General features: G+C 41.2%; 2 protein-coding genes across 2 annotated transcripts in view; both read right to left on the minus strand.

Annotated features, from left to right (window-relative positions):
• lrpprc (leucine-rich pentatricopeptide repeat containing) overlaps window positions 1–13,498 on the minus strand; it is a gene marked incomplete at its 3' end in the record, with an annotated part of 275,324 nt that overhangs the window by 162,675 nt on the left and 99,151 nt on the right. Inside the window, exons 14-17 of the mRNA XM_084321823.1 lie at window positions 9,757–9,826; window positions 5,766–5,793; window positions 3,420–3,477; window positions 716–822 (exon numbers count right to left, since the gene is read on the minus strand). Coding sequence (XP_084177949.1) covers window positions 716–822; window positions 3,420–3,477; window positions 5,766–5,793; window positions 9,757–9,826 — 263 coding nt within the window. The remainder of the gene's footprint in view (window positions 1–715; window positions 823–3,419; window positions 3,478–5,765; window positions 5,794–9,756; window positions 9,827–13,498) is intronic.
• Window positions 8,489–9,058, minus strand: LOC311234109 (uncharacterized protein; the record flags this gene model as incomplete). Its single annotated transcript, XM_084321225.1, has 1 exon — window positions 8,489–9,058. A coding segment is annotated over one exon (570 nt), but the record flags the coding sequence as incomplete, so codon positions are not given.

Raw genomic sequence — 13,498 nt, forward strand, 5'->3', positions numbered from 1 at the left:
TGTTTCTGGTCCATAAAGGAGAACTAGGTGTATGAAGAGTGTTGTTTCTGGTGCATAAAGGAGAACTAGGTGTATGAAGAGTGTTGTTTCTGGTCCATAAAGGAGAACTAGGTGTATGAAGAGTGTTGTTTCTGGTGCATAAAGGAGAACTAGGTGTATGAAGAGTGTTGTTTCTGGTCCATAAAGGAGAACTAGGTGTATGAAGAGTGTTGTTTCTGGTGCATAAAGGAGAACTAGATGTATGATATGAAACGTGATATTGTGAATTTTAAGAAAAAGAAAAGGTCCTTTTTATGTCATTATCTTGTAATACAGTTGTCATGGTGATATTTCACAGAACATTTTCTATTTCCTTACAATACCCTCTTTGGTCAACTTAAAAATGTACAGTATGTATGTAATTTTAAGCTTTTGAATATATATATATTCATATTGTAAAATAATGTAATTTATGAAGGTGTGCTATGCTGTCATGGATCTATGCAAAGATGTGGATTTTTACTATACTATCGTCAACGATACATATTATATAAATATTTATATCCCAGATCTAACTGTACATGTCACCAAATATTCAGCACCAGTGTACGTATGTACCCGTGTATGTATGTATTTGTCTCTGCATGTGTGTGTCTGTCTGTATGTGTGTGTGTGTATGTGTGTGTCTGTATGTATGTATGTATGTGTGTGTGTGTGTGTGTGTGTGTGTGTGTACCTGGGCCTTGAGCTGATGGAAGTACTGTCGTAGTTGCTCCTCCTTGCCTTGCAGCTCTACCTCCGACATGGCGTCAATCAGGTTATACAGGAAGTAGGCCATGTTCTCTGTACACACACACACATACAGCAATCGTCATGGGAACGCATTTCATTTGTCACCTTGTCAGTTACCACGTCCTTTTGTGTACTTATATCATTGTTCTAGTAACCTCTGCAATGTGTGTGTGTGTGTGTGTGTGTGTGTGTGTGTGTGTGTGTTGCTGACGGAGGTTGAAGTGTGAGTGAATGTGCGGCGGCCGGCAGTGGCAGCCTCACACACACACACACACACACACACACACACAGAGGCGTCAGTGGGGCTAACGGGATATGACATGTATAACCATCTCCATCGCTCCCACCAGTGCCCACACCAGCGCCTGTGCGGGGTCAGGCCACGCTCCGCAACACACACACACACACAAGCTGACAGGCGGACACACACACGAGCTGACACGTGGACACACACACACGAGCTGACACGTGGACACGCACACACAAACTGACGCGCGGACACACACACACGCTGTCAGACTGGAGATGTTGGTCGGCACTGACACACACACACACACACACACTTACTTTAGCTATACTCAGCGCTGCGTCAGCAGCCAAGCTCCTCCACCCCCCCCCCCCCCCCCCCCCCCCCCGACAGTGAATGAGCAGGTTGCACACACACACACACACACACGCACTTAAGGTTCCCCCACACACCGGCTTCATAGCGCAAAATGAACCCGTCAGCAGTCTAATGCCATCGAGACTGCAGATATACATACACAACTTGTACTTACACACACACACACACGAAACGGTCTGTCAGATGAGATAGTCATACGTCTGCTGTAACAGAGATTGCAAATACACGGTGCATACACCACAAACAAAATGTAATATGTACATAAAATACATAGAAACACGCAAATACAGATCCTAAAGAAATACTGATCCTAAAGAAATACTCCTTCTCTGAGGTGAGTACCTCAGATACTCTGTTGTAAACTCCTCCCCACTGTATATTTTTCCTGGTTATTTATTACTATTATTATTATTATTTCTTTTTTTTTGCCTGTTTTCGATTTTGTTTAGTTTTTTGTCTTTGTTGTTTTTTGTCGTTCCTGGTCAATTTCAGTCCTGTCCGTGTCTCGTCATGTCCCATAAAAGCCAAAATAAAGAATCATGGTGATATGTTAAATATTGTTATTACATGGCGTTTTCACATTTGCCGAAATGCTTGCTTGTGATTGGTCAATAGCGCTCGTCAGAGGTCCGATATTACTCGATAACGGACCTCTGCCGAACAATAATGACCGCTGTGCGCAGCTGGACCAATCAAGCCCACTACACACACTGTATCAGTGCTGCTCAGCATATGCACAGCTGCACTCAGTCATGCAATCGGACCACAGACCTGCCGGCTGCCGATAATAATAATCACTTTATTTGGGCTGACAGAGCCACAGAACAACTGCCTCTGCATTTGATCTCGTCTTGTCGATGAATTAGGTATATTGTTAGTAAGTTAGCCATGTAATAAGCGGGATAATGTATAGCCTATACTCGGTCATTGTCGCAAAATAATTGACCTTCACTGACGTTTAAAACTCTGTGTCGGTCAATTATTTTGCGACAATGACCTCGTAGCTATACATTATCCTTTACATAATCAACCTATGCTTCTCTGTACCACCTATGTTTCACCAATAAAAGATAATATATATTTTTTTAAAGAAACACGCAAATACACACGTAAAAAAGAACACACACACTTTGTCAGTCGAGGTACCAGTTATGTACTACTACTGCAAATAGTCCAGAGAGCCTGACCAATTAATGAATAATTATTATCGGTATTGGCGTGTATGTTGGCCGATATGCTAACTTTCTTGTAACAGAACATAATGCAGAGAGCAATACTTAAGGTAATTTAGAAATGGTGTCATCACAGTCTGTCCAGACTCCATTGTTTACATATAACTCAGTCATAATACTCCGTACTGTCTGCATGAATTCCATAGCTAGCTTGAAGAAAATAGTAGATAATATGTGGTTTAAAAAGGACATCAGATGTTTTGCCAGTGAGTTTAATACACCTATATAACCTAAATATAGATAAATGCTTCATTAGTGAAGCTTAAGCTACTTACAATATAATATAGAATAGAACATGCAATGCAAACTAGTTTAGTTCCAGCTCAAATAGTATTCACTTAATATCTCACACTTTCTTTTATTTCAAGTTTCTTTACAGATGGATGAGGGTGGAAGAAGGTGTGGGACTACATATTATATAAATATATAATAAGAATACATAAAAAGAATACCAGCCAATATATCAATATCAGAATTTCGACCCCAAAGATCCAGTATGAATCGAGGTCCAATAGTCTCTATACTGTACTCACACACACACACCACGGATAAGTACATACTGGAGACTTGTCAACTAAGGTCCTTGTCACACGCCTTACTGAGTGCTGATATGCAAGATACACACACACACACACCTTGTTCACACACAGACTGTCTGATATGAATGTCCTCTTCGGTCAAAGAGAGTAGTGTGTGTGTGTGTGTGTGAGTGTGAGTGTGAGTGTGAGTGTGAGTGTGAGTGTGAGTGTGAGTGTGAGTGTGTGTGTGTGTGTGTGTGTGTGTGCACTGACCAGCAGGGCTGCCGTCCGGCTTGGCGAAGCGCTGGTCGCTGAACAGCAGCTTGGTGATCTGAATCAAAACACACAGCAGGGACATCGTGGAGAAACGCACCTCAACATGATGTACGACCGGCTTTACAAACTGAACGTACCTTTCCTGAAAGTCTTTGATAAGCATCCAACCAATAGAAGTGAGCAGATAGAAGACGTTATGGATGTAGTGTATAGCCTCTGGGGCAGGTGTGAGACTTTAACCCTTTCACTGCCGCACTACCAAAACGGTTAACCCTTTCACTGCCACACGACAGAAGGTTAACCCTTTACTATCACACAACCGATGGCGACCGTCGGTTGTGCGATAGTAAAGGGTTAACCTTCTGTCTAGGGCTGACCTTCGATTTTTTTTTTGGCAATCAAAGCTTCGGGGCCGAGCTTCGATTTTAATTCGAAGCTTCGAATTAATTTTTTTTTAATTAATTTCTTTTTATATATAATCCTTTTCTTTTTATATATATAATTTTTATTTTTATTTTTTTTAATCTTATGTTGTGGGACTTGTACAGCACTTTGGTAAACTTTATTGTTTTTAAATGTGCTCTATAAATAAAGTGGATTGGATTAATGAATTAAGTAGCCCCTTTTGTGACTGTGACGCAGCCAACACGGCGGTGTGATTTAATTCAAGGTGGATCGCTGTTGTCGTTTGAACAACTTCAGATTTCATGGGAACTACCAATCCCCCAAATCAAGAATGTTTAAGATGAATGAAGTAAGATTTTGATTATTTGAAATATAGCATGTGTAGACTAAACTATGCACAGAATTATGTCAGTCTACAAGGTCCGGCAATGTAGACCTTGTAGACTCCACTACAGACCAATTATCAGTGAATGTTCATGCATTTTTAAGAAGGGCTACTTCCACAAAAAACAAAGAACTCACCAAAACATCTCAGTAGCACCTTATCTAAATGTTCTATTTCATATATGGAGATTCATATTTATTTATGTATTGCATGAATTTCTACATTTTATTTCCTATTTTGTTTATTCATCCCAGTATCTTTCTTTCTTATGTGTGGAATTCTACAAGGCATTTACATTCACATTTACATTTAGTCATTTAGCTGACGCTTTTATCCAAAGCGACTTACAAGTTCTGTACGACAGGTCATCAGGAAGGATACAACTCTATCAGCTGAGTAACAATATTCATCAAAGTGTTGCGTGTTACAGTGTAGGTTAGTTTATTAGGACAAGTGCATGACAGTAAGGTTAGTTAGGGTTAGATTTATTTTATTTTATTTTAATTTTTTTTCAGATAATGGTTGAAGAAGTGCGTCTTTAGTCGACGGCAAAAGATTGGACGGGATTTGGCTGTCCTAACTGGGGTGGGTAGTTCATTCCACCATTGTGGGGCAAGGACTGAGAATAGGCGTGTAGGTGGTGTATATGTGTTTGAGGATGATATCCTTCAAACAGGCAATAGTGATGATATAATTTGGGCAGTGCTGAGCTGGGTTACTTTCCTCCAGTGTATTTATCCCCCGGCCCCACCCAATGGCCCCATGCACACACACACCGAAGTAAAAATAAAAAAGTTTGAATTTTTTTTTTTTTCTTTTTTTTACTGTTCAAAGCTTGTGCCATCGAACGAAGCTTCGAAGCTTCGAAGTATTTAAGACAGCCCTACTTCTGTCGTGTGGCAGTGAAAGGGTTAACGTCACATCATCGCCTAACGAGTCAGAATGGTCCTTGTGGTGCCAACATGACTACCGTAGTGTCTGAATATTATTAGGAGCAGATCACTAACTTTCTTTGATTGAATCCAACAACCACTTTGATGTGAAGATTAATCCAACAATGGATCTTAGGAAAACATTCTTGTTGAAAGCAGAACTTTACACATTGAGCAGAGAGACCGGCCCAACTCGGCCTCCAAGCACCGATCACTAGTACAAATAATAATAATAATAAAATTAGCACATTATTCAATACTGAAATAATATATATTTTTTTATATATAAAGTATGTTATATTTTTTATATAAAGTATATTTCCAACTATATGTGCCTTTCTGAGAGTATACGTGCAATGCATCTTTGGTGCGTCTTATGTGCTTCATATAGTCATTCAAAGCACATGTTTATTAGTAGGATAGTCATTAATATGCTGTATGTGTAATATAAGGAAAATTAAAACACATGTTTACCAAACTTAATTAAGTTGTACTTTAGTCGAAAGCCAAGTCCAAATAAATTTTAACTTTGACCACATTAATTATTTCTGCACTGTGGTTACAATGACACACACACACACACACACACCCTCTAAGTGGGTCAGTGTGGCGTGATCTTACCTTGGCCATGCTCTCTATATCATCCAACCTGCAGGGGGCAGCAAAGGACAAGAGATCAGCAACTTCCCTCTCACATAATATCCCCCCCCCCTCCCCCACCCACACACACAGTGAGGGTAAACACATCATCACCATGACAGCATTGGGGCCAATAATAGTCACAACTCAAAAGTAATTCTAATGATTTTGAAGTCATTCAATTAAAAAAGAACAAGAAAGTACCTTTATTCAGAACACGTTTAAAAACAACATGTTATTCTGATTTAAGTCACATTGAACATGGCGTGAATGAATGAGTGAGTGAGAGTGAGAGAGTGAGAGAGTGAGTGAGAGTGAGTGAGTGAGTGAGTGAGTGAGAGTGAGTGAGTGAGTGAGTGAGTGAGAGTGAGAGTGAGAGTGAGAGAGAGAGAGAGAGAGAGAGAGAGCGATAGAGAGCGATAGAGAGAGAGAGAGAGAGAGAGAGAGAGAGAGAGAGAGAGAGAGAGAGAGAGAGAGAGAAAGACAACCTGTATCCGGGTCTGTGTCTCCATACATCCATTTTGTTAGATCCAGCACTGAATGCATCTCGTGATTATTATCAATTTAATATAACGACAAGATGATAAAAGGATCAACAGGGCAGTCGCAGAGTTCATCTGTATGGACCAAGTTCCAATATATATACAGTTGAGAAAGCTGGGTTCAGAAACCTTGTACATCAACTGTTTTGAGTGCAAAAAAAGTTCTCCAGCATTATGAATGCTATTGCTTTTAATTAAATTTATTTATTCTTGTCATTGTTCATTGTTGTGTTTTAAAATAAAGAACAATAATGACATCTGAGAGTGTTTCCGTGATTTTGAGGAAAAGTATAGAAAAGTATAGAAAAGTATCGAAATTCATATTGGTATAGTATCGGATTTTTTTTGGTATTGTGACAAACCTAGTATGTCTGTGTGTCTCTGTGTGTGTGTGTCTGTATGCGTGTGTGAGAGAGAGTGTGTGTGTCTGTGTCTGTATGTGTATGCGTGTGTGTATGCGTGTGTCTGTGTGAGAGAGTGTGTGTGTCCGTGGGTCTATGTGTATGTGTGTGTCTGTGTGAGAGTGTGTGTGTCTGTGTGTCTGTATGTGTATGCGTGTGTCTGTGTGAGAGAGTGTGTGTGTCTGTGTGTGTGTGTGTGTCGGTGTGTGTGTGTCTGTGTGTGTGTATGTGTATGCGTGTGTGTATGCGTGTGTCTGTGTGAGAGAGAGTGTGTGTGTCCGTGGGTCTATGTGTATGTGTGTGTCTGTGTGAGAGAGTGTGTGTGTCTGTGTGTCTGTATGTGTATGCGTGTGTCTGTGTGAGAGAGTGTGTGTGTCTGTGTGTGTGTATGCGTGTGTATGCATGTGTCTGTGTGAGAGAGTGTGTGTGTCTGTGTGTGTGTGTCTGTGTGTGTGTATGCGTGTGTCTGTGTTAGAGAGAGTGTGTGTGTCTGTGTGTCTGTATGTGTATGCGTGTGTGTATGCGTGTGTCTGTGTGTGTCTGTGTGAGAAAGAGTGTGTGTCTGTGTGTGTCTGTATGTATGCGAGTGTGTGTGTCTGTATGTATGTGAGTGTGTGTGTCTGTATGTATGCGAGTGTGTGTGTCTGTATGTATGCGAGTGTGTGTGTCTGTATGTATGCGAGTGTGTGTGTCTGTATGTATGCGAGTGTGTGTGTCTGTATGTATGCGAGTGTGTGTGTCTGTATGTATGCGAGTGTGTGTGTCTGTATGTATGCGAGTGTGTGTGTCTGTATGTATGCGAGTGTGTGTGTCTGTATGTATGCGAGTGTGTGTGTCTGTATGTATGCGAGTGTGTGTGTCTGTATGTATGCAAGTGTGTGTGTCTGTATGTATGCGAGTGTGTGTGTCTGTATGTATGCGAGTGTGTGTGTCTGTATGTATGCGAGTGTGTGTGTCTGTATGTATGCGAGTGTGTGTGTCTGTATGTATGCGAGTGTGTGTGTCTGTATGTATGCGAGTGTGTGTGTCTGTATGTATGCGAGTGTGTGTGTCTGTATGTATGCAAGTGTGTGTGTCTGTATGTATGCGAGTGTGTGTGTCTGTATGTATGTGAGTGTGTGTGTCTGTATGTATGCGAGTGTGTGTGTCTGTATGTATGTGAGTGTGTGTGTCTGTATGTATGCGAGTGTGTGTGTCTGTATGTATGTGAGTGTGTGTGTCTGTATGTATGCGAGTGTGTGTGTCTGTATGTATGCGAGTGTGTGTGTCTGTATGTATGTGAGTGTGTGTGTCTGTATGTATGCGAGTGTGTGTGTCTGTATGTATGCGAGTGTGTGTGTCTGTATGTATGTGAGTGTGTGTGTCTGTATGTATGTGAGTGTGTGTGTCTGTATGTATGCGAGTGTGTATGTCTGTATGTATGCGAGTGTGTGTCTGTATGTATGTGAGTGTGTGTGTCTGTATGTATGTGAGTGTGTGTGTCTGTATGTATGTGAGTGTGTGTGTCTGTATGTATGCGAGTGTGTGTGTTTGTATGTATGCGAGTGTGTGTGTCTGTATGTATGCGAGTGTGTGTGTCTGTATGTATGTGAGTGTGTGTGTCTGTATGTATGCGAGTGTGTGTGTCTGTATGTATGCGAGTGTGTGTGTCTGTATGTATGTGAGTGTGTGTGTCTGTATGTATGTGAGTGTGTGTGTCTGTATGTATGCGAGTGTGTGTGTCTGTATGTATGCGAGTGTGTGTGTCTGTATGTATGTGAGTGTGTGTGTCTGTATGTATGCGAGTGTGTGTGTCTGTATGTATGTGAGTGTGTGTGTCTGTATGTATGCGAGTGTGTGTGTCTGTATGTATGCGAGTGTGTGTGTCTGTATGTATGTGAGTGTGTGTGTCTGTATGTATGCGAGTGTGTGTGTCTGTATGTATGCGAGTGTGTGTGTCTGTATGTATGTGAGTGTGTGTGTCTGTATGTATGTGAGTGTGTGTGTCTGTATGTATGCGAGTGTGTGTGTCTGTATGTATGTGAGTGTGTGTGTGTCTGTATGTATGCGAGTGTGTGTGTCTGTATGTATGCGAGTGTGTGTGTCTGTATGTATGTGAGTGTGTGTGTCTGTATGTATGCGAGTGTGTGTGTCTGTATGTATGCGAGTGTGTGTGTCTGTATGTATGCGAGTGTGTGTGTCTGTATGTATGCGAGTGTGTGTGTCTGTATGTATGTATGTGAGTGTGTGTGTCTGTATGTATGCGAGTGTGTGTGTCTGTATGTATGTGAGTGTGTGTGTCTGTATGTATGTGAGTGTGTGTGTCTGTATGTATGTGAGTGTGTGTGTCTGTATGTATGCGAGTGTGTGTGTCTGTATGTATGTGAGTGTGTGTGTCTGTATGTATGTGAGTGTGTGTGTCTGTATGTATGTGAGTGTGTCTGTATTAAACTGTAAATATTCATCCTCCTCCCCTAAACAAAAACCCGGGAGCCAAGCTCCAAGTGTGTGTGTGTGTGTGTGTGTGTGTGTGTGTGTGTGTGTGTGTGTGTGTGTGTGTGTGTGTGTGTGTGTGTGTGTGTGTGTGTGTGTGTGTAGGGCCAGTACGGGTCGGGGTATGCAGGGCAGCGTGCAGGCGTCTGCTCATTTGCATATCTCTGCTTTGGGGCGAGTGCTAAGGGATGACATATGCATGAGCCTCAGTGTGTGTGTGTGTGTGTGTGTGTACGTGTGTGTGTACGTGTGTGTACGTGTGTGTACGTGTGTGTGTACGTGTGTGTGTACGTGTGTGTGTGTGTGTGTGTGTGTGTGTGTGTGGCCAGCTGTAGGGAAAGCCACTCTCTCCAAAACAAACACACACGCTCTGGAGGGTGTGACATGGTGCACATGTCATATTCATAACATCTGCCACAATGACCTCCATTTGGCTACAGGGCCCCCCCACAACGCCTCGCACATAGCAGGGGAAATATGGAAAAATATGGATTCTTACTACAAGACAGACAGACAGATGGATAGATAGGATATTGTACACTCTGCAAACAAACTCACTTTCTGAAGCCGACAAAAAGGCTTCCTCGGAAGGAAACGATATCCAAGCCTGGGAAAGAAGGATCTGAAACTGAAGAGAGAGAGAGAGAGCAGATTGTTACTGAAAAAGTTGGTAGTCATTATCTGCTGATTAACAACTGCCATTGGCTTCAAGTATATCTGAAAATGTGTCTTAAGCACCATATAAACTGAAGGAAGCACCATATCTGACTAAAATCTATATTAAACACCATATAAACTGAAGCAAGCACCATATAAACTGAAGGAAGCGCCACATCTGACTAAAATTACATTAAAATTTGATGTGTGGATCTTGTAGTAGAGAGTTAGTTTGATGTGTGGAGCTTGTAGTAGAGTTAGTTTGATGTGTGGGTCTTGTAGTAGAGAGTTAGTTTGATGTGTGGATCTTGTAGTAGAGAGTTAGTTTGATGTGTGGGTCTTGTAGTAGAGAGTTAGTTTGATGTGTGGGTCTTGTAGTACAGGGGTTCTCAACCTTTCTGCTGCCAAGGCAGTGGGCACCCACCCCTGTGTCCAATAAAATATTCCAGGGCACCTCTACATACAATAAAGACTTTTCCGGTACCGTCTTTTTTGCTACAATGATGACAAAAGTGCTTGCTTTAAAAATAAGGTCTAAATGGCGTTTCAGGTCTAAATGGCTTAGTACTGTTGACATTACACTGCTTGTAGTAGTAAATCAAATAGCATATTTTTTTAAATAAAATTACAGAAAATTATCACTAAAGTGCTATCTGTTACAGCTGCACTGTTTTCCATTAAAATTGCATATTTGGATAAGTGTGACCATTTCTCAAAAACAGAAAATCATGTATTTCTTTTAAATACAGAAAAGGATCACCAAGTTACCATTTCTCAAAAAATATAAATAAATACAGAAGATAAGCACTCGTTCACTCAGTGGACATTTCTAGCTCAATGCGAGGTCTGCTGCTGCTGGCTAATAATACTGTCAATACGTGGGGAGATCTTTGACAAGGCAACACGCATGTCATCCTCAAGGCTCAACTTGGCCCTATATTTTGTTTTCAGAGCTGTCATGGATGAAAAGCCAGCTTCACACAGATATGTGGTGCTGAATGGTATCAACACCGTCCTTAACTGCTGCATCATGAGATACTTGGTACTCAGCTACACACTCAGACCAACATGTTTCCAGGGGCACTTCACTGAAACCAGCTCTCCAGGTGGTATCAGATGAGATTTCAATGAGTTCTTCCAAGAGTTTGGATTGAGATGTGTCAGGAAGCGTTGTCTCAATGTTGTCTGTAAAGGGGTTCTTTATCCAGAGTAACTTGGTGATCCGTTTCTGTGTTTTATTAAATAATGATTTCCAGGGTGCCAGGGTGGTGCATGGCCGTCCCGGGTTCGACTCCCGGACCCGGCGACCTTTGCCGAATGTCTTCCCCCATATCTCTCTCCCATCCTTCCTCTCTGCCGGACTTGTCCAATAAACAAATGAAAAAGCTATCAAAACATATTAAAAAAAATTATGATTTTCAGTTTGAGAAATGGTCAAACTTATCCAAATGTGGTATTTTCATGGAAAACAGCGCAGCTGGAACAGATAACACTTTAGCGATCATTTTCTTTAATCATATAAAAAATATATATATTTTCTTTTTTTTTTGAGAAATCTCAAGGCACCCATGGCATCTCTCTGAGGCACCCTAGTGTGCCTAGGCACCCCTGTTGAAAACCGCTGTTGTAGTAGAGTTAGTTTGATGTGTGGAGCTTGTAGTAGAGTTAGTTTGATGTGTGGGTCTTGTAGTAGAGAGTTAGTTTGATGTGTGGGTCTTGTAGTAGAGTTAGTTTGATGTGTGGTCTTGTAGTAGAGAGTTAGTTTGATGTGTGGGTCTTGTAGTAGAGTTAGTTTGATGTGTGGGTCTTGGAGTAGAGAGTTAGTTTGATGTGTGGGTCTTGTAGTAGAGAGTTAGTTTGATGTGCGAGTCTTGTAGTAGAGAGTTAATTTGATGTGCAAGTCTTGTAGTAGAGTTAGTTTGATGTGCGAGTCTTGTAGAGAGTTAGTTTGATGTGCGAGTCTTGTAGTAGAGAGTTAGTTTGATGTGAGAGTCTTGTAGTAGAGTTAGTTTGAGGTGTGGGTCTTGCAGTAGAGTTAGTTTGATGTGTGGGTCTTGTAGTAGAGTTAGTTTGATGTGCGAGTCTTGTAGTAGAGTTAGTTTGAGGTGTGGGTCTTGCAGTAGTTAGTTTGATGTGTGGATCTTGTAGTAGAGAGTTAGTTTGACATGTGGGTCTTGTAGTAGAGTTAGTTTGATGTGCGCGTCTTGTAGTAGAGTTAGTTTGATGTGCAAGTCTTGTAGTAGAGTTAGTTTGATGTGCGAGTCTTGTAGTAGAGAGTTAGTTTGATGTGTGGGTCTTGTAGTAGAGAGTTAGTTTGATGTGCGAGTCTTGTAGTAGAGAGTTAGTTTGATGTGTGGGTCTTGTAGGAGAGTTAGTTTGATGTGTGGGTCTTGTAGTAGAGAGTTAGTTTGATGTGTGAGTCTTGTAGTAGAGAGTTAGTTTGATGTGTGAGTCTTGTAGTAGAGAGTTAGTTTGATGTGTGGGTCTTGTAGTAGAGAGTTAGTTTGACATGTGGGTCTTGTAGTAGAGTTAGTTTGATGTGTGGATCTTGTAGTAGAGAGTTAGTTTGATGTGTGGGTCTTGTAGTAGAGTTGGTTTGATGTGTGAGTCTTGTAGTAGAGTTAGTTTGATGTGTGGGTCTTGTAGTAGAGTTAGTTTGATGTGCGAGTCTTGTAGTAGAGTTAGTTTGATGTGCGAGTCTTGTAGTAGAGAGTTAGTTTGATGTGCGAGTCTTGTAGTAGAGTTAGTTTGATGTGTGGGTCTTGTAGGAGAGTTAGTTTGATGTGTGGATCTTGTAGTAGTTAGTTTGACGTGTGGGTCTTGTAGTAGAGAGTTAGTTTGATGTGTGGGTCTTGTAGTAGAGTTAGTTTGAGGTGTGGGTCTTGTAGTAGAGAGTTAGTTTGATGTGCAAGTCTTGTAGTAGAGAGTTAGTTTGATGTGTGGGTCTTGTAGTAGAGAGTTAGTTTGATGTGAGAGTCTTGTAGTAGAGTTAGTTTGATGTGTGGGTCTTATAGTAGAGAGTTAGTTTGATGTGTGGGTCTTGTAGTAGAGTTAGTTTGATGTGAGAGTCTTGTAGTAGAGTTAGTTTGACGTGTGGGTCTTGTAGTAGAGAGTTAGTTTGACATGTGGGTCTTGTAGTAGAGAGTTAGTTTGACGTGTGGGTCTTGTAGTAGAGAGTTAGTTTGATGTGAGAGTCTTGTAGTAGAGTTAGTTTGATGTGTGGGTCTTATAGTAGAGAGTTAGTTTGATATGTGGGTCTTGTAGTAGAGTTAGTTTGATGTGAGTCTTGTAGTAGTTAGTTTGACGTGTGGGTCTTGTAGTAGAGAGTTAGTTTGATGTGTGGGTCTTGTAGTAGAGAGTTAGTTTGATGTGAGAGTCTTGTAGTAGAGTTAGTTTGATGTGTGGGTCTTATAGTAGAGAGTTAGTTTGATGTGTGGGTCTTGTAGTAGAGTTAGTTTGATGTGAGAGTCTTGTAGTAGAGTTAGTTTGACGTGTGGGTCTTGTAGTAGAGTTAGTTTGATGTGTGGGTCTTGTAGTAGAGTTAGTTTGACGTGTGGGTCTTGTAGTAGAGAGTTAGTTTGATGTGTGGGTCTTGTAGTAGTTAGTTTGATGTGTGGGTCTTGTAGTAGTTAGTTTGACATGT

Source organism: Notolepis coatsorum (genome assembly GCF_963971535.1).
Source record: "Notolepis coatsorum genome assembly, chromosome: 9".
Classification (NCBI taxonomy): domain Eukaryota; kingdom Metazoa; phylum Chordata; class Actinopteri; order Aulopiformes; family Paralepididae; genus Notolepis; species Notolepis coatsorum.